Source organism: Erpetoichthys calabaricus, chromosome 13 (assembly GCF_900747795.2).
Source record: "Erpetoichthys calabaricus chromosome 13, fErpCal1.3, whole genome shotgun sequence".
Classification (NCBI taxonomy): domain Eukaryota; kingdom Metazoa; phylum Chordata; class Cladistia; order Polypteriformes; family Polypteridae; genus Erpetoichthys; species Erpetoichthys calabaricus.
Window position 1 is genome coordinate 27702509 of NC_041406.2, and position 21878 is coordinate 27724386.

General features: G+C 37.1%; 1 protein-coding gene across 1 annotated transcript in view; it reads left to right on the plus strand.

Annotated features, from left to right (window-relative positions):
- LOC114664066 (collagen alpha-3(IX) chain-like) overlaps positions 1-21878 on the plus strand; it is a 164941-nt gene that overhangs the window by 80857 nt on the left and 62206 nt on the right. The window contains exons 9-13 of the mRNA XM_051936132.1: positions 4856-4891; positions 7461-7532; positions 9812-9847; positions 12547-12582; positions 17829-17852. Of these exons, the coding sequence (XP_051792092.1) occupies positions 4856-4891; positions 7461-7532; positions 9812-9847; positions 12547-12582; positions 17829-17852 (204 nt within the window). The remainder of the gene's footprint in view (positions 1-4855; positions 4892-7460; positions 7533-9811; positions 9848-12546; positions 12583-17828; positions 17853-21878) is intronic.

Below are 21878 nucleotides of genomic sequence, written 5' to 3' on the forward strand. Positions count from 1 at the left end.
GTATCCATTGCTTCACAGAGCTGAGAGAAAAGTCGGGATGCAAGCGGTCGAGATTTGATGAAGTTTACAACTGTAATCACTTGATCCAGAACAGACATCAAATCTTTCGGCAAAGATTTGAAGGCAAGAGCTTCTCTGTGGATCATGCAGTGAACAACTAATACGTTTGGATTTTCTTGACACACAAGAGTGACGAATCCCTTTCTATTTCCCTGCATGGAAGGACAGCCATCGGTGCAAACACTGACACAGTTTTTCCACTGTAGTTTGAAGAGCAAAATGTTTTCGTTCACCACATTGAAAATATCTTCGCCTTTGGTCGTAGTTTGTAAGTCTTTGCAAAATAAGAATTCGTTGACACATTTTTCATCCTTTATGAACCGAATAAAAGCTAGCAGCTGGGCTTTGCCGCTAATGTCAGTGGATTCATCAACTTGAAGAGACCACAACAGAGACACTTCATCGTCAGGCGCGTCAAAGTGTTCACAGATTTGATCTTGTAAATCTGACGATAAGTCTTCAATTCTGCGTGAGATAGTATCATTTGACAAAGGAACTTTCTTAACTTTTTCGGCGACATCGGGTCCAAGGATAGTTTCAACAACTATTGCTAAAGCTGGTGCAATGACTGATTCAGCCTCTGTATGCGCTTTCTTGCGTTTTGCTAATAACTGAGCAACCTTATAACTTGCAATCAATCCCTTTTCTGGCAGCTTTAGGTAGTTCGTAAGTTTCTTAGCTTGTTTATTTTGTTGAGCCCTGATGTTTTCGAAGTATTCCTTCGGTTGCGCTTTTACAGCTGGATGTTTTGTTTCCAAGTGTCTCTTCAATTTGCTTGGAACAAGCACCTCATTCGACAGAGCTGAACTGCAGATCAGACAGAATGGCAATGGAGCATCTTCAGGTCCCGAAGATATGAAACCATATCCGATGTAATCTTCTTTGTACCTTCATTTGGTTCCTTGCTTTTTTTTTAACGCTTTCGCAGTTTCATTCTTGCTAACGTATTTCTCCATGGATAACAATGAATAACGCTTATTGATAATTTGTTATTATTAGCATACACCTAAAAAATTTTAATGAAACACATCGCTTATTATTATCGTTACCAATTCAAAAACTGCTGTGCGTCTGCTAGGGCGGCCTACATTTTAGTCATTATAATAATATATGTATAGTGGAAAATTCCATAACCTGAATAGCTAACACCCCTTTCCGTCAAAATGTAGCGTTCCGATTTAGCAGGGCAGAGAATAGGGGAGAGTGCGGGCTACTATTACTGGTCGTTGCAAGTGGGGACGTCATCGCAACGTAGGATAAAAATGTAATAGTAGGCAGACCTGTGTAACGCTGCACGTGTAGCGTTCTGAAAACCTGTATAAATTTCAAATATTTGTAGAAACTCCCGCGGCACATCTGCAAATCTTCCGTGGCACACTAGTGTGCCGCGGCACACAGTTTGAGAAACACTGGTGTAAGGCATAATTTACAGTGAGGTTTTGATTATATTCCATGCATACTATACATTGCATCATTACTTACAGGTATAGAAAGGATGCAGTATATTAACTGTCACTAGTTATATTTAGTTAGAAAGGCACAACAGCAACAGCTTAGTTCTGCTACAACACGCCACACAGCTAAAAGTTGAAACACGGTACAACTCCTTATATGCCTACATTTATAATGTAGTATTTATGTGTGGTGCCCTTGGACTCATTAAATAACCTGCTACAACAACATTTATTTATATTGCACATTTTCTTACAACAATGTAGCTCAAAGTACTTTACATGATGACAGAAAGAAATTAACAAGAAAAGAAAAACAAGCATGATTAGGCAATAATATTAAAGAATAAGTAACAACAAAACAAGGGAAGGTCAGTTAGATGGGAGGACAGAAAAAAAACCGAAAAAAAAAACCCAACTCTAGTTATGCTGGAGAAAAATAAAAACAAAATCTGCAGGGGCTCCAAGGCCAAAAGTCTGTCCAGACCCCACTGGGCATTCTACCTAGCATAAATGTTCCTAAATCAAACTTCTTAGTTTTCATTCTTTACATGATTGGATTTGATGAAGGTGGTCTTGCAGACAGCTGAGACACCCGCCTTCATTCCAACATCTCAAGGGGAAATACTGCCAAGACTTTGGATCAGAGAGCCAAGACTGTCAGGGTCCTCAGGCACAGTAGATAAATAGAGCTGTGTGGCCAGCATGCTCCCTCTATTCTTCATCTTGCCATAGAAACATTCCTTAATTATGAAAAGCAAAAAACAATCCTGATAAAGAAATAGATGACAGAGGGACAGACAGACAGAAGGATGGAGAGTCTGAATATTTGAGATGCAGTATACACACACACACACAACATTCATCACCAATAAGTAATTCTGAATACTTCGATTTTTGTAAGATGTGGCGGCACAGACCGATGAATGCAAAGCCATCAGCTAATATAGAAAGTAAAGATTTCATTTTTTAATTGCAATCAGTTGCAATAATCTCATTAAATTAGTATTGTTTAATCGCCTGTACTGTCAAAGTGCTTTTGGTTGTTCATTGATGCCCAGTCATCTCATGCGAATTTCACTGCCTTACAACTTTTTAGCTGCTCAAACTGTGAAGACTACTTTCATATGAGTCGTCTATACATGACACAATTTTCCCGTGTGAAGTTAATATTTAAGAATTGTCTAAACTCATTATCTGAATGATGTCTCTCGGCACTTTATCATCAACTACATTTTGAGGTCTGCAGTCTGGTTCAGTCGGTTTCTCAATACTGGTCATTAATGCTTCAGATTTTGTTTCTTTCATAGGCATGGATCCATTCACAGATTGTAGCTTGGCATGGATTTTACATAACATTAAATGTTATTTTTTTGTTTTTTTATAACACTGGAATGTTTTGCTCTTAATAGATAAACCAAAAACATATTACTCCTGTGATATTTAATTTTTTTTTACTTTTACAAATGTTATTTTTATCCTTTGAACCATATGGGAGCATTTTAAATCAAATGCCACCATCTTGAATGTAGCCTTTCACACCCAGCAGTAACAAACTAGTCTGGATAGAAAGGGTGTGGAATAACACATGCGCTACAAGAGATTAAAGAAAAATAATGTTATACTTTTGTAATTAATCACATGCATGCACACTTTAGCTTTGACAGCCATAGGAAAGTACACCAAAAATGTAGCAAATAGACAGCCTTGGTATCACAATCCCTCCTAACCCATTAACAGCTGTGTTCGGTGTCCTTCCAGATGGACTTGAATTGGAGAAGGACAAGCAAACTGTGATTGCATTCACTACACTTTTGGCACACAGACTTATTTTGTTAAATTGGAAGAATCCTAATTCTCCTCTTATAAGTCAGTGGGAAACTGATGTTTTATATTATTTGAAATTGGAAAAAATCTAATTTTCAGTTAGAGGATCTGTACAACATTTTTTCAAAACATGGCAGGATTTAATCAATATTATTTTAGAATAAGAGAAATAATTATTATTGCATTTAACTCCCTTCTCCATCTCTTATTTACATAGATATTTACTTCTCCCTTTCTTTTGTTTAATGTTGACTTATTAAAAAGCCTAAAGCAATTTTCCTTTAGCTAAGCTCTCCTTCTCACGGGTGGGATTTGATTAGTCTTCAAATTTGTTGGGTTATAAATTGATCTGTTTGTATGGAATGATTACAATGAAAATTAATAAAATAAAAATATAAAAAAAAAAAAAAATGTAGCAAATAATAAACATACAGCACATACTATAACCTTGATGACAACAGAGACCAGGCAGAAAAAATATGGCAATAATACACCAGCTTAATAGGTTTCTAGAAAAAGAAGGCCTGTAATTTTTCCATAAGGTTATAGGCTAATACCTTTAACTTTAGAATTTTAAATGCTAAATTAACATATTCAACTATTGCTGAGGCCATCGTAAAGTCAAATAGCTCATTTTTTACCCATACCCTATAAATGAATGGTGTTCATTTTTCACAGCTTTTTATTTTTACTAAATATAGCCTGACTGCTGAACTGCACATGCTAATATTGTTCACACCCTTGTTTCTTAATGAATGCCCTGCCTTAGATTACTGTAGTGTGTGCCTTAACAGCACCATTTGAATTCAAATTTTGCTTTCGATGAGAAGAAATAAAAAGACTTCCCCATCTCCAAAAACATTATCCTTAACAAAGCCCATAAGAAATAAAGCTGGAGTGTGTGCAAATCTGACAGCTAAAGGCTATATCACATTAGATGACTTTTTTACTGATTTTCATTTGTGGCCTTAATTTACCTACTCTTAGCGAGTTCGGAGGTAGTCTGTGCCACACTCCCCAGAAGCCGACCATGTAATGTGACATAGCCAGCAACTCAGTCCAAATAGTCTACAACTCATTCTGATAAAATCAAACTGGTCTTTATTGATAGGGGTGGGCTCTGGATGCATGAGAGCCAACAATCAATGAATGCTTATCTGGAAGTACAAGTGCATAGACTACAGCAATGAGGAAAAAGGAACACAGAAAATTTGCACTTCACAAACAGAACAGAAGCCCATCTGTCTGATAAATTGATAGTCACACAATGAAAAATGAAAAAAAAACAAACAAAAAAAACACTCAGTACCTATATACATTCTTAAATAGCTGTAATGAAGTTAGACCAACTTACCAGTCTTTTGGCCAATAATATTTACCTTTTGTATATGTAGCTCAACGCCAGTTTTATCTGCACATAAAAGGTTTCAGAGTTGTGTGACTAAAACCAGGGCTGTATTTGCATCGTAGACAATGTACAACATGGTCAACTAATGTCTGCTTTTGTTTTCCTTTAGGGTATACCCGGTCTTCCTGGCACCCCTGGCCATCCAGTGAGTTAAGCAACATCTTTATTTATTTATTTATTTTTTGTTATTAACTACAGCATAAAAGTTCAATACAAAATAAGGGCATATGCATATATGTATATAAAACACATACTCATAAGAAAGCAGTAAAAATACAATAGAAAAGGAACATGTCAACAACCACATTATGTCCTATTGTTAAATCTCTTACGTTAAGTTATTCAATTAGTTATTATATATCAAATGTTTTTTAATTCTATATATGACTTTTCTTGATATTTATAAAGCCATATTATTATTTTTATTGTTTTTTGATAGCCTGCGGTGGGCTGGCGCTCTGCCCGGGGTTTGTTTCCTGCCTTGCGCCCTGTGTTGGCTCGGATTGGCTCCAGCAGACCCCCGTGACCCTGTAGTTAGGATATAGCGGGTTGGATAATGGATGGATGGATGTTTTTTGATAGCATAGTATATAGATGCACAGTCATTGAACCTGAGCAACTTGCATGTCACTTGCAGAAATTCTCAGATGACTCTGCAGTTATGGGTTATATTTATAAAGGGAATGAGACAGAAGAGAGGTGTCAGGGGGAGGAGTTTGTTTCTTGATTCACAGAATTGTCTGCATCTTAACATCAGTAAAGCCAAGGAACTGGTTATTGACTTGACTTTCATGGAACCAAAAAGCCCCTATGCCTGGTCACTATTCAAGAAGTGGATGTAGAGTTGGTCCACTCCTACAAGTACTTGGGGGTCCACATCAATGACAGATTGCACTGGTCTCGGAACACAGAGAAACTATATAAGTAAGGGCAGAGCAGGCATCCTTAGGAGACTGCATTCCTTAAATGTGTGGAATGACATCCTTCACATCTTCTATAACTCTGTGATGTCCAGAGCAATTTTTTAATCTGTGACGTGTTGGGCTGGTACAGTAACATCACATCAAGTGAGGCCCACCAAATCAACAAGCTAATTAAAAGGGGAAGCTTAATTATGGGCCCCCTCGAGGTCATAGCGAAGGAAAAAATTAAAACAAAACTGAGTGCCATTATGAACAATGCTGCACATCCTCTCTCTGACACACCAACACTGAGGACTTTCAGCAAATGAATTATTCAGCAGAAGTGTGTCAAGAAATGCTACGGGGGCTCCTTTATATCAACAGCAATACATCTACATAATGCCTCCCTGTGAATGGGACAACGAAGTCAGAACTTTTCTTTCTTTTGAATTTTTTTGCTTTATAGTCATTCCAGTGTGTGTTCAGACCAAAGTGTGTGTATATTTATTTATTTACTTACTTATCTATGTACAGTATGTACTTATTTATTTAAAGAGCTTCTGTATAAACCCAAATTTCCCCATGGGGTCAATTAAAGTTCTATCTATCTATCTATCTATCTATCTATCTATCTATGCATTTCACTACATAACTTACTGTATAAAATGTGCATGTAACAACTTAATTTGATTTGAGAAATGATAGAATGATGACGAACTATACTAAGATTCAAGCATCATTTGCTCTTAACATTTATGAGGGATCCTAAAACTGGGATGATGTGGGCTGCATAGTCCTGGTACTCAAAAAATGATATGTGAGCAGTTCAATGATAAATTTGAAGAAACACATATTACTTGATGGAAATTTAAAAAGAGTTAAATAGGTAGATAAAAACATATGGTATGTGAAACTTGGATAGAAGTGCCTGTTTTGTATGTATGTGGTAAGCACTTATTTTGTAATTAATACATATGAAAGACCTTTGCAGTTACAGTAGATCTTCAGTATTTTCTGGAAACATAATACCTTACTTAATACAGCATATAAGCAGTAAACATGACACTCTATGTCTGGATTCAAATCCCAGCCTAGTCACTGCTGCACATTTTCATGTATTCTGTAATAGCACAGGGTTCAGCGAAAAGAGATAAATGAAGACGTTAAAAGTGTAGGGTCTTGAGGGAAACATTGTTCACGGCCAAAAGGCAAAGCTGGTGATCAAACACAAGAAAAATAAAGAGATAATTGTCTCAGGACAGCACATGCTAGAATTAAGGTTGCTTCTTCTTCCTTGAAGGTGGTCATAAAATAACAACCCCATCACAGTGGTTGTGATTGATCGAAATGAGTAGGGATAGCGGTCACTTAATAGTGAGGTCATGACCAGTCTGCCAGCTGTTTAGTTCTCCATACTGAGAAGGGAAATAGAGATTGCATTAGTGACTGTACCCATTTCCTCCCTCTGCTCTTCTGTGTGGTGGTCACAGAGAAACCCCACAAACAGCTCATCATGGCCTTGTTAGTAATAGTTGAAGTTAATTAGTTAATTAAATTACTAATGTGCCTGTGTTCATCAATATGACCTGCATTGGACTGCCATCTCTTACTGGGATGGGTCCTGTCTTTCACACAAAGTTGCAGAGTTAGGCCCCATTATCCCACAACTAGGTGTGGAAAATGGATGAATGGATAATTTAAACAAAAATAACATAAACGAGTGTCAATGGTACCTGTGACAGTTTCAGAATGTTTAACATAGACCTAAAATGAATATGTTTAGTAACTCTGAATTTTATGATTTTATTTCAGGGTCCTAAAGGAGAAAAAGGAGAAATTGGACTTCCAGGACAAAGAGGATTGCCAGGCCTTCCTGGAATTGATGTACACATATTTTAACTAATAGTTAATGTTTAGATTGTTTTCTAAACAATTTCAACAGTTTATTGCTTATGATGTCAATATACAGTAATTATATGCGCTACACAGTGATTACATTAGCTGCCCCAAGGCCCCCAAGGACTGGGTTAAAATCCTGGATGAGTAACTATGTGTGCATGGAGTTTGTTTCTTCTCCCTGTGTCCTCATGGCTTTTTTCTTTAACACGATGCTTTATTTGTCAACATTCGTATTCAAAATGAGTGAGTGTTCTCTGCCATAGAATGGTGCTGGTCCAGACCTACAGTGACCTTAGATCTATACCGAGCCTGGTTACTGCTTGTATGTTCTCTCTTTGAACACATGATTTTTAATATTTTTACCCAAGGTCTAGCAATTTCAATGAAAAAAATCTAAAAATGTGTGCATTAATATTACTGGCACCTCTAAGTTGACTTATTATAAGTGAATAAAGATATGTGCTTGAGTGTACCCTGTGATGGACTGCTGTCCAGTGTTGAATTTGTTTGCACCTTCATGCTGCTTGGACATACAGTGCATCCGGAAAGTATTTACAGCGCATCACTTTTTCCACATTTTGTTATATTACAGCCTTATTCCAAAATGGATTAAATTCATTTTTTTCCTCAGAATTCTATACACAACACCCCATAATGACAATGTGAAAAAAGTTTACGTGAGATTTTTTCAAATTTATTAAAAATAAAAAAATTGAGAAAGCACATGTACATAAGTATTCACAGCCTTTGTCATGAAGCTCAAAATTGAGCTCAGGTGCATCCTGTTTCCCCTGATCATCCTTGAGATGTTTCTGCAGCTTAATTGGAGTCCACCTGTGGTAAATTCAGTTGATTGGACATGATTTGGAAAGGCACACACCTGTCTATATAAGGTCCCACAGTTGACAGTTCATGTTAGAGCACAAACCAAGCATGAAGTCAAAGGAATTGTCTGTAGACCTCTAAAACAGGATTGTCTTGAGGCACAAATCTTGGGAAGGTTACAGAAAAATTTCTGCTGCTTTGAAGGTCCCAATGAGCACAGTGGCCCCCATCACCCGTAAGTGGAAGAAGTTCGAAACCACCAGGACTCTTCCTAGAGCTGGCCGGCCATCAAAACTGAGCGATCGGGGGAGAAGGACCTTAGTCAGGGAGGTGACCAAGAACCCGATGGTTACTTTGTCAGAGCTCCAGAGGTCCTCTGTGGAGAGAGGAGAACCTTCCAGAAGGACAACCATCTCTGCAGTAATCCACCAATCAGGCCTGTATGGCAGAGTGGTCAGACGGAAGCCACTCCTTAGTAAAAGGCACATGGCAGCCCGCCTGGAGTTTGCCAAAAGGCACCTGAAGGACTCTCAGACCATTAGAAAGAAAACGATTGAACTCTTTGGTGTGAATGCCAGGCGTCACGTTTGGAGGAAACCAGGCACCGCTCATCACCAGGCCAATACCATCCCTACAGTGAAGCATGGTGGAGGCAGCATCATGCTGTGGGGATGTTTTTCAGTGGCAGGAACTGGGAGACTAGTCAGGATAAAGGGAAAGATGACTGAAGCAATGTACAGAGACATCCTGGATGAAAACCTGCTCCAGAGCGCTCTTGACCTCAGACTGGGGCGACAGTTCATCTTTCAGCAGGACAACGACCCTAATCACACAGCCAAGATATCAAAGGAGTGGCTTCAGGACAACTCTGTGAATGTCCTTGAGTGGCCCAACCAGAGCCCAGACTTGAATCCGATTGAACATCTCTGGAGAGACCTTAAAATGGCTGTGCACCGACACTTCTCATCCAACCTGATGGAGCTTGAGAGGTGCTGCAAAGAGGAATGGGCAAAACTGGCCAAGGATAGGTGTGCCAAGCTTGTGGCATCATATTCAAAAAGACTTGAGGCTGTAATTGCTGCCAAAGGTGCATCGACAAAGTATTGAGCAAAGGCTGTGAATACTTATGTACATGTGATTTCTCAGTTTTTTTAATTTTAATAAATTTGCATAAACCTGAAGTAAATGTTTTTCACGCTGTCATTTTGGGGTGTTGTGTGTAGAATTCTGAGGAAAAAAGTGAATTTAATCCATTTTGGAATAAGGCTGTAACATAACAAAATGTGGAAAAAGTGATGCGCTGTGAATACTTTCCGGATGCACTGTATTTAGCTCCATTTTATTACTGAATTAAGGGGCACACAAGTATATATCTGCAGCATTATACACACATGATATAAATCATCATACTCATATTTGTATATTTATTTGATTTACAGGGTTTACAGGGGCCATTAGGACCTCGAGGTGAACGTGTAAGTTTTCTTTTCTGTCTTTTTCTGTTGTTTTTCTACATATGGTTTATTTTCAAACAATACTGTAGGTTGTTTTTACTTGGTCTGTTTTGAAAGACTGCAGTGTTTGCTATCTGATGGAGCTTTAGTTACTCTTTTCCATGTTTTTATCAGTGGCATAGCTGGGGGGGGGGGGTAAGGGGAGACATCTGTCCCTGGGTGCAGCATCCAGGGGGCGCCAAATTGATGTTACGAAATTTTAGAATGAAATGTTTTACATTCTTAAATGCACTAAAAAGTAAATAAAAAACATACCCAACAGAGAATAATTTATCCCCTCCACTACTCTAAAAAAGCTTGACTCCCACCCAGAAACATTTTTGACGTTATTAAACTGATTTTACTGACTGTTGGAACCTCCATTTCCAGTTGTGAAAGATCTTTCAGTAAATTAAAACTTATCTTGTCCTACCTGAGATCATCCATGGCACAGGAAAAATTGTCAGCCTTGGCTTTGTTGAGTGTGGAGCGGGAGGTTACCGACAGCATACACTTTGATGAACTAATCGATAAATTTGCAGCAGCAAAGGCTAGGAAAATTTCTCTTTGAAGTTAATAATTACATTTAAAGCATTATACATCAAACTATTTTTTTTTACTTTATACTAACTTCATTTTTAGGTTATTATATTATTATATCCAATGTAATGTTTAAGTTTTTGCAATGTTATATTTGAATAATATTTTAGAATAATTATATTTTCGAACTACCATTGTTGTCTTAATTATTTTACTTCGTTCTATCTTTATAAATTTAGCGAAACCTTGAAAATATACACAAAAAAGTGCTTTAAAAAAATTAAAATATTTAAAAATTTAAAACTATTTAAAATAAAAAATGAGTTTTTTTTCTTAAAATACTATTATTTTAAATACATTTTTAAAAATTTTCTTTCCCTTCCCCATTGCATTTTGGCAAACAGGAGGGGCCGCAAAATCTTCAGTTGTCCCCAGGTGCTGAAAACCCTAGCTACGCCTCTTTTTTTATGTATTGTTTTCCTATTTTTAATACCACAGTTATCTTAGATAAATGCTAGGGTCTGACTACACAGCTAGCACTGATTACACAGTCATCATTAAAAAATAAATTACAAAATTGTAAAGCTGCCATGGCTCCTTTATTTTACCTTGTGCTTCTGTGATGCACTAAGCCTTGCCAGACCCAGAGAGCTGCTTACAATATTGTAGATAAAAAAAATGCAGTACTTTTTTGAAGGAATTGCATCCCACCCAAGGATTGCTCATGGATTGTACCCAAGTGCTGCTGATATATGCTCTGACTTTCCAGGACTCACAAATTGGTTAAATGGATGCATGGATACAAGCTTGTATAATGAAACAAATGTGGCTCTTTGTGATGGAATGAAGCGCTTAATGATGTTACTTCTAACATTGTGCCCATTAACCGATTATTAGAAAAAAAACAGTTTTCCAAAAATGGATGGATGAGAAAGACAGATTTCTGAAGTAACAAGTGTCAGCTTTTATTTTCTTAAAAGATCTGGAGTTTCTACTTCAATGTTTGACTCTCCCATTAATTTTGAACTTTATTTCTTTAAAATTCAACAGCTGGTGTCCTTTGTGTACACTTGTATGCCTGACATTTGCTAGAAGTTTACAAATGATCACAAAGAAAAAGGAGCACGTTGTTAAAAAAACATTGGAGGTCAAGAGAATGCATTCATCCCGATCAGTGAAGGGACACGTAATTCAGCAGTTCAGATTAAAAGCAAACAAGAAAATGATTACAGGTGGTGACTCACTTCATCAAATATGTTTACCCAACTGATAGGTCCAAATACAAACTGACAAAAAAAAAGATTATATTCTTAAATTAGCACTTGCAGGTAGGTTTATTTAATATTGTACACAGCTAACAAGGACCATCCAGCAACACAATGATAAAATGAGCAACTCCACAATATACTAAATGTAATTCAAAGTTTAAACCAATTCTTTAAATACAGCACACCTAAAATCTGACATTTTGTTTTGTAAAAAAGATAAAGCACTGCATCAAAACTTATAATATTTAAAAATATAGAATAGCCTGCTTAGTTTGTTGTTTGGGCACAGTTGCATTAACTTCTCTAATGGTAAGACAGGTAAAAGAATAATGAAAAAATATTTGCTACCTCGTGCCATATGTGTACCTTCAGTGCCTTTCCTCCATATCCATGTGTGTGTGTGAACGCCTCGTCACTGATACTCCCTCTCTTGAATGTGCTCCTGTACAGACTGCACCTCATACTCTGTCACCTCCTGTCTAGTTTTACGCTTAATGTCTTTGATGGTGATTTTCTGAGCGTGGCTCATATGCTTTTACTCCCCCTTGTGAGTTTCACACTCTCACTTCCTTTTTCAACATGGCACTAAACTGACCAATCACACCAAAACCAAACTGGCCAATCAGATTACTCGGAGGAACTGGATACACAGACCCAAGTGTTTTATTATGTAGTAGATATACATACAGTATACATACATACATCACACATATATAATACTGTATGCTATGCATTCTTAATTATTTTTGTGCTTTATTATTGTCATGTCTCCTTAGGAACTACTGTTATTTGTACTACTGCTGCTACTAGATACTAACCTGTTGATATATTACATTCATTTTTAATTATCTGTGTTTGAATTGTTGTTCACAGGGACCACCTGGCTTACCCGGCACTCCTGGCACTCCTGTAAGTTTGTCTTTTTTTTTTTTTTACTTTCTCGTATAAGAAGTATAGTGAAAGTATTGGAATCATCCAAAAATTCGATTTAGAGATTTTGATGAATCTCAATATTTTAGACCTCCCTGAGTCCAAAAGTACCATTTTTGGATTTATGTCTGTGTGCGTGTGTGTATGTGTGTGCATTTGTGTGTGTATAAACACGATAACTTGAGTACACTTTCACTTAGGTCATCCACATTTTGCATACAAGTCTTAGGTACAAAACGTAGATTTCTATCAACTTTTCAGCTATTTTCGCTAACCGGAAGTGGTACTTCTTTATTCATGCAGAGTCCGATTTTATTATTTTAAGTAAATGTTTTCATATGTATATAATATGTTTTCATATATAAAACAAACAAACCATGAGTACTTTAACTTAGTTTATCTTTTGTGTTAAATGGCTAAGCCACTCTCACTCATTTCTTAGAGTAATCTGCAATTAACAATAATCAGTTCAATACACAATAGAAGTTTGCCATTAGCCCACTCTATCACGGTAAAAATAAATTAATAAATGGGTCCAGAAATTGGATGGATGGATAACTTATAATCAAACATGAAATGTATCATTTTTATGATACTTATTATTTAACAAAAATGAACCTCTTATTTCAGTCATAATTAATATGCTGTCTTATCTAAGAAACATATACATTGGTATGCTGCATTATGGGCTCACATATAATATGTAATAAATAATAGTAGCTTCAAACCCTTATAAACCATGATAAGAAGTCCCAACTCCCAGTCACCCTAATGTAATATCTGTGTAGCTCATATTAGGTTTGTGAAATGGTGTCTTCAATTATTTAGCACTCTGAATGTTTAAAAGTTGTGACTTTGTTTCAAAACTAAAAGACAAAAGTCAGTTTAAGTCACTGGAACGTTTTTTTCATTAAATGTTTTTTTTCTGTTGTTCCTTTTTATTTACTTGGCTTGGTGGTTTGTTTAATTGAGTCGTTCATGCAGATATTTCATAGTTTGTGGGTGTTGTGATTTAGAGTCACAGACATGGCAAAAGGGGTGTAAAGTTTCCATAAAACTCTGTAAGCAGGCCCAGACTCTGATAGACCTGCCCAGCAATGGCCTTTGTACTAACCTGAAGTCCCAAAATGAGAAGCTGGCTTTCAAAGTTCAAAAAGATTTTAAATGTTCAAATACATCAGAAATGCCTTACATGTGTGATGGTAACCATACATCTCTGGTTTGTTGAGACAAACCAAAGCAAATTATCTTTATAAAATGAGAATTTTCTAAATAATAATTAAAAAAGAATAGCAAAAAGAATTTGTTCTGATCAACATAAAGGCAGAAGGAGGTCCCAGCAGCAGTGATGTCAGGGTGGCCCTGCCTCCTGGTGCTCCACCCACAACACACATGAAATGGTGGGACATTTAACACTAGAATTACCAAAGCCTAAGAAAAAACTCGTAGATCCGTCCCACCTTAAATCGATTCGCACCTCTCCATCAGTGTCTTTTGTTATGTAAATGTGTCGGTAAGCAGCAGGCAGCCTACTATCATATCCCCCATCACGGCGGAGTTTTCTCGGCTCAAGTCTGTTTACCTGCGTGTCATCATCTGAGTTCACATCTGTTATAGCGCGTCTCTATGTGAAAACAGCAGTGTCAGATGTGGGGGGTGGGTGGGATCGTGAACGTGACTGAGAGAATAAAACTGAATTAAAAAAAAAAAACAAAGCTAACCTTTACAAGTATCATAAACTTACACCGGCTGTTACTGACTGAAATCAAATGTATGTTTTTATTCTAAGATAGTAAGAATAAGAGCAGCTCACTTCTCAAAACGGACTCGTCCGGGGTCGAACCCATGAAGTTTTGAGTACCAGTCAACAGTTGTTACCGTTGCGAAACCGAAGCGATCGTATCAAAGGGGTGTGAATGTTGCACCCTAATGCGGGTTCTTTTTCTGCAGTTATATTCTTGAATAGAAGCGCACTTGTTCTGTTATATTTGTACTTTTTGTGAAAGTGTTCATTTGATATTTGGACTTCAGGCTTCACAAATTATACACTTCATGTCTACATTTTGTCAATTATTACTAAAACATGAAAAACGTTTGTTTTAACGATGTGTTTACTGTACATAGATTGTTGTAGACACAGAACACACATGAAATGCATGTGTTCCAAATAATGATATAGTATTTATAAAAGGTGTCGTATAGAGTGAGGAGTCAAGCTAAATAACTCCAAGCAACTGACACACAGGTAAACAGACTTGAGCTGAGAAAACTGTGCAGCGGTGGGGGATGTGATAGCAGGCTGCTTGCTGCTTATTGACACATTTACAGGACAAAAGACGCTGATGGAGAGGTGCGAAGCGATTTAAGGTGGAACGGATCTACGAGTTTTTTCATAGGCTCTGGTAATTCTAGTGTTAAAGACACTATGCACAAATAACAGATAAAAAGTAAACCTAATAGAAATTACAAAAAGACTTGAAAACAAAAATAATTCAAAAATAACAATAAAATAGAAAATCCACATGAACCACTGGATACATCATCCATCCATCCATTCATTTTCCAACCCGCTGAATCCCAACACAGGGTCACAGGGGTCTGCTGGAGCCAATCCCAGCCAACACAGGGCACAAGGCAGGAACCAATCCTGGGCAGGGCGCCAGCCCACCGCAGGACACACACACACACACCAAGCACACACTAGGGCCAATTTAGAATCGTCAATCCACCTAACCTGCATGTCTTTGGACTGTGGGAGGAAACCGGAGCACCTGGAGGAAACCCATGCATACACAGGGAGAACATTTAAACTTCTGGATACATCATGGTGGCTGAAACACAGTAGGAATATTTGCTGGTAACCATTTCCTCAGACCCGTTGCTGTGATGAGCCTTGGCGTTTTTCAATAAACAGCAAGTTTTTACAAATTAAAAAGCCATAGTGTTTCTTGAGACTCTTAACCAGACGTATGTTTTAGCGTGCCTTTGTAGTTTGGTCTTCTGTTTGTGTCTTAGCTTTAGTGCATATTTGTTCTAGCTTTTTTATGTGTTTTCACTCACAGGAGCTGAATATCATTGCCAGGCATCTAATTCCAGGTTCCATAGGTGACTTAAGCTCTTGCAAACTCCCCTATAGGCTAGAGATTTGGTTCCTTGCTAGGGTGGGACAGTACTGTTTTGCTTTAGTACTTCCATATTGAATGAAATCCTTTGCTCACCACAAAATTATCCAACCCAACCTTGTGCAGTATAATCATTACTAAGGTGTTTGTGTTAAGGATACTTCAAAGGAGCCCCGGGTTATTGTGAGCAGATGAAGAATAACCGGTGGGTGAGTGTGACAAATCAAAAACCGTTGTCAGGAACAGCTAAGGGTCAGAACCAGGAAGACAGAAACAACAGGCAAATAAAGCTCAAGGAAAGAAGCAAATGTGAAAATAAAAGTCAAAAAGCACATCAAAGCTGTAATAAAACTAATACTAAGACCTACTTGATTTAAAAAGCTAACTGACACTAAGGATGGTTTTAGAATGTTTTATCTACAAAGAAATGAGAAAGGAATAGCCTGGCAGCCATATTTATACTATCGTGTCCTGTGATGTCATGAATTAAGGTCACATGGTCGAATCTAACATGGCTGTGTGTAATAAAGAAAAGATTAAAATTACTTACCTTTTACATGACAACTCCAAAAATTACATAAGCACAGGAAATAGATTGCTCAAATAAAAACAAACCTGAAGACAAAATTCACAAATTAAGGCAGTGGTAACTAATGTTCTGTACTTTTCTTTTTTAGTTTTTTTTACCTATCCTCTTGGAGTATCTTCTCCTCTCTGGTGAGAGTTGAATTCTGTTTTATTGTGTTTTGCCTTCTTTGTTCCTATTATATTTTTTAATATTCTGATTTTTTTTTTCCTAGTTTGGCTTGGTTATATGCAATGGAGTTTTCTTGATATAAAATGAATTAAAAAAATTACTGGTAAATATCAAAACAAGTGGGAAAAAATGACAAAATTCAAAAAATACATAAAGAAATGTTACAGTTGAGAAGTGATGTTTACAACTTATAGGCTGATCCCCACAAACATAAGGCTCCTTACAACATATAAAGAAGTTGTAAAAATGAATTTAAAAATCTTGAGAATATCTGTTTTACTGGAAAATTTTGGATGAATATTCTACATCTTTAAAGTGGTTAAGGCTAAACCTGGGTTATGGTTAATTCATAAAGATCTAATATTTCTTTACGTACCATGAAAGTTCTGATAAATGGGCCTATTTATTTCTGAAGAATGAAATAAAATGTTATTAAATAAATTAGATTTTTCTTTTTATACAGCTTTTTTAATGGTAATTTTTTAAGTGATCAGATATTAAGATTTAAGCTAAGTGAGTTTAAGAGCGGATTATGATTTATGTGTTTAAAATGATCAAAGTAATTAGTACAGCGGTTCCTGGCTGTTATTTTAAAATGAATTCTGCTACAAGAATACAGGGACGCGGGTGGGGAACTTGTTAACAGCAGATTTCACACAAATATTTTAAATTTGTTCTTTCCATAACAAACCACAGACTCATGTAACAAACAACCTAGGAGTGTGGTCAAGTATAGGACTTTATGGACCTTCAGATCTCAGCTTTGTGCTATTTTGGACAATCTAGATGAATAAGATGGTCGTACTTGTTGGCCTAGTCTGTTTTTGACACAACTGTTCTTCTGTTGATTTTCAGCTTCACTCAGTTTTTACTGTAGTTTTATTGTAATTCCAATGTTGGCTACAATTACTTTTTGTTCTGACAGGATGATATGTCCATCCATCCATCCATCCATTTTCCAACCCGCTGAATCCGAACACAGGGTCACGGGGGTCTGCTGGAGCCAATCCCAGCCAACACAGGGCACAAGGCAGGAAACAATCCTGGGCAGGGTGCCAACCCACCGCAGAGGATGATATGTGCTATACAGAAAATATGGCTGTTTTGCAGATTTAAAAAGTTCTTTCAAGTTCCACAAAATAAGACAAAAATGTACACTTACTGTACAGTGTTGCCATTCTAATAAATATAACTCCCAATCCAGGCCATTTCTTCATTTTTAAAAATAATTTATTATATAAACATTTTTGGTCAGAATATAACTCAAAAACCTTTCAATGTTATGTGTTTTTCCACAAACTAATTCTGCACTCAACTAATTTTTTTTTACCTTTTATTTCTTTTAGGGAGTAGGACAAGAAGGACCTCCTGTAAGTATTTAAATCAAAAAAAATATTTTAAAGGCTGCAAATTATGAGATCATAATAATTGGTCAAGTGTTCCCAAAGACAAATAAGCACAAGAATGGAGAAAGTAAAGGATAAAGATGATAGTTTATATAGTAAACCACAGCAAGGAAAGAACTTGTAATGTATGCAGTTTGTGAAAATTCAGTTCCGTCTTCAGAAATATTCTTGTTTGTAACAAATGAATCCATCGTTATTCTAAAAATATTGGTGTTGACTTTAAATAGAACACGAATTTTTAGTCCTATTTCCTGATATTTTATCCTGCCACATTGTCATCTGCACGCTCTGCTCATCGTCTTTTATTATATCTCATGTTATAACTACTGTAGCTTCCAGCGTATTATTTTACATATACTTGTAAGGGTTCCACTGACATAGGAAAAGAAAAAGATTTTACTTTGTAAGAAAAAGGCGCTATATCAACGCCTGACCCAACACAGACAGACACGGGAGACACACTTATAAAACAAATAAATGTTTTTTATTTATTTTTCACCATGTGGGAAACACCTTCCCCGTTTCCCACAGGCACAACACATTCCCAATAAACACTGAAACACACACACTTTTCTTCTTTTCCTTTCTCCTCTACTCCTCTCTGGCAAGCTTAGTCCCTCTCCTCATGAGTCTTGCTCCTGGAGTGGTGTCTGCTGGTCCCTTATATAATTCATTCAGAAGTGCTCCAGGTGTTTGATTACGCTTTTCCGGCAGCACCTCTGGGTGTGGTCGGAAGAACTGCCCATAAGGGCTCAGCAACTCTTACTGTAGCACCCCCTGACGGTGCCTGCAGATCCCAACAGGGCTATATCGAACTCCAACTCCCATGAAGCCCTGCAGGAGTCAGATGTACCACTACAAGCCAGGGGCGTTGCTATCTAGTGTCCTGAGGGAGGTAACACTCTGTCCAAGCATGCTCCCCTGGTCCCCCCAGCGTGGAGGTGTCCCGGCCAGGCAAGAGCCCCGGCTGCAGGCTACAACTGTTAACTACTGGAAGAACAAGATCCGCTGTTGAACATTCCCGAAAATAGGATCAGAGAGATTTAGCATGAAAACTGCTCATGGTGCAAAACTCCTTAAACAACAAATCATAAAAAATATGTTAGCACAAAAGGCTTATTTCTGAGTATTCAAAAGCTGAATTACATCTACAAAGAGCCAAAAACGACCACTTTCCTGACTTGCTCCAGCCATTGTCAGAGAAAAATAAAAAATACACCAGGATTCATAAAATAATCGAGGAGCCAAACTACAGTTTAAGGAAATTAAACCACAAAGATGGTGTAAAGTCTCAAAGACCAGAAAAACCTGAGATGTTTTGCATTTGCACGCCTCTGCTGTTATGATGCCATTTCATATTTAATTTATTTTAACATTTTCTGCACAGATTTCCTAGTATTTTCTCACCCATTCTGGGTTTTACAGTATAAGGATTTGATTTATTATGTTGTTTTTGGTATCGGCATTTTTGAATTATTATTTTATTTTGCCTGTGCCATTTTTTTGTACTTATGGCTGCCAACATTTGTGTATATGTTTCCTTGGTTAAAACCTAGATGTACTTGGTTTGTAACATCATCAGGGTGACAAAATAAAAGGTCATCGCTTGGGTCACATCTTCATCCGAGATTGTGGATAACTTTGTTGTTTTTTACAGTTGTTTACTAGTTTTCATTCTACTTCAGTTAACAATTTTTGGCTCTTTTCTAATAATTGGAAGGTTGCTGGTTCAAATATCATAAACACCAAAAGTGACTGTACTCCATTGGGCCTTTTGAAGGCCCTTAACCTGCAATTGCTCCGTCCTGGGTATGATGTTAACCTGCATCCAGCCCCACAAGCAGGTCCTCCAACTTACAGGGAAAACTTGGGGGTTGGTGGCAGGATTGGCACTCTAGCCACCGTAAAAAAAACCTCACATTGTTCCAGTGTGGTACTGAGGTGTCACCCGCTGCACTTGGGTCCCAATCCAGGTGGTTCGTCGTGTGGTGGTTGCGGCAATGTGATGTAATCAGCCATTGCTCCTAATCTTTTTCTCTCTCTCTTTCTGACTATGAATTTTAGCAGTTTTGAAAGTTTAGTGATTCAAATTTTTTTGATCTTTCGGTATCAATCCTTACTTGTTTCCTGTATCTTTTTCTAATCCTTTTCTCTTCTCATATCATAATTTTGAACTTGCCATAACAGAGTCATTAATTGGTATGTGTCACCACAGGTACTTATGCTTGACAAGCGAGTGTAACCATGGTGACCTTTGTAGTAATGTCAGAGCAGCATGAATATCCAGAGAAGATCGTAGGTAGCACAGTCAGCAAAAACATGCAAATTCTGTGTAACCTGACCATACTACTGTATTCTGATTACATAAACAACTAAACCTCTGCTATTAACTTACAAAGTGGTGATGGTCACCACCAAACAGTATACTGCTTACCTGCATATCTATGAAACAGCTTGGATCTTCAGATACTAGGGTTCATTCTGTCTCAAAGCCTCACAATGGCAATATCATATACAAATATCAAGCTGTGGCTCTGCAAATAGATACTTCTCTACTACAGAACCCTTAAAAAAGTTTTTATTATGTGCAACAATCCACCAAGACCTCTTCATTAGGTTCCAATGCTTATAATTGTTAAATCAAGACTAAAAGATCTCTTTTTCACTTTTCACCTCCTGTCATTACCTGAAATTAACCTTTCTCTTTGATTATAACTGAATTCTCTGTTTGGAAATGCATTATTCTCTGTTCTTGATTTCATGTTCTTTCAATGATTCTCTTGCTGTATTTTTTTCCTGTACCTATTGTTTGCTACAGTTTTTACTTTACTTTAGTCATAAGTTGACAGTTTGACACTGTGTTTCACTGTCATTTTGCTCTGTATAGCATTTTCTCCTTTCATTGAAATTAGGTATCCAGAAATGAGATATAATTAAATTTGATGACACCTATAATAAAACACCCGTAACACATTACTTTAAGTACTACAAAAATACATCAATTACTCATTAACTCTTAAGTAACAAGATGTTAACAAACACTTCTTTTGGTCTTCGTAACACTTACAGAGCATCAGTAAAGTGTTTATTCATTGTGACCTACTAACAAAACATCATTATGGAGTGGTCTGAGGGGGCCCAACTAAGACATATTTCTCTTGATATTACATATTTAGTGTAAGACCTGTGAATCCTTCATATTAACAAGACATGTTACCATCATGTCAATATGCCACACTGCACAGAGATGAATGACCTTTCTACTGATGTTTTATAAGTGTATAAAGACCAAAAGAAGCCTTTGATAAGGTCTTGTTACAGAACATTAAATGAGTAATAGATGCATTTTTGCAGTTCCTAAACTAAAATGTTACCAAAATGCCTCATTTATGTCATTAGAGATGTTTATTAGAATATGTCAGAGCACATTTTGTTATGGAGTATTAACAGAGACCTGTACTATATTTTGAAGTCTGATTTTTATGTCCTAAAATAATAATATTTATATTACAGTGGAACTTCGGTTCATGAACATCTCGGTACACGTACAAATCAGTTTACAACCAAAATGTTCGCCAAACTTTTGCCTCGGTTCATGACCACACACTCGGTACATGAACAAGCCAGTTTCCCTTTCGGTTTGTACATGTTCAGTCTCTCCCTGTGCAGCGAGCAAGAGAGAGAGCGAGAGAGCACAACACACACGAAAGAGAGACACACACACACACACACACAGGCATGCGAGAGAGAGAGCTGGACGCATAAGGTAGGAAGGCACTTAAAGAATGCACTGGGCTTGATTTTGTTTTCACTTCTGTTTACAGCGATCGGTTCGTAGCTTGCATTGTTGCAATGTTACTTTTCTTGGTGGTTTATTAAATTACAGATTTTTTCAAATGTTCATTTTTTTCCCTATGCTTAAAACTCATTAAAAAAAGTGTTTTTAGCCAGCGGTTGGTAGCACTATAGCGCGAACTATTGCAGTGTTAG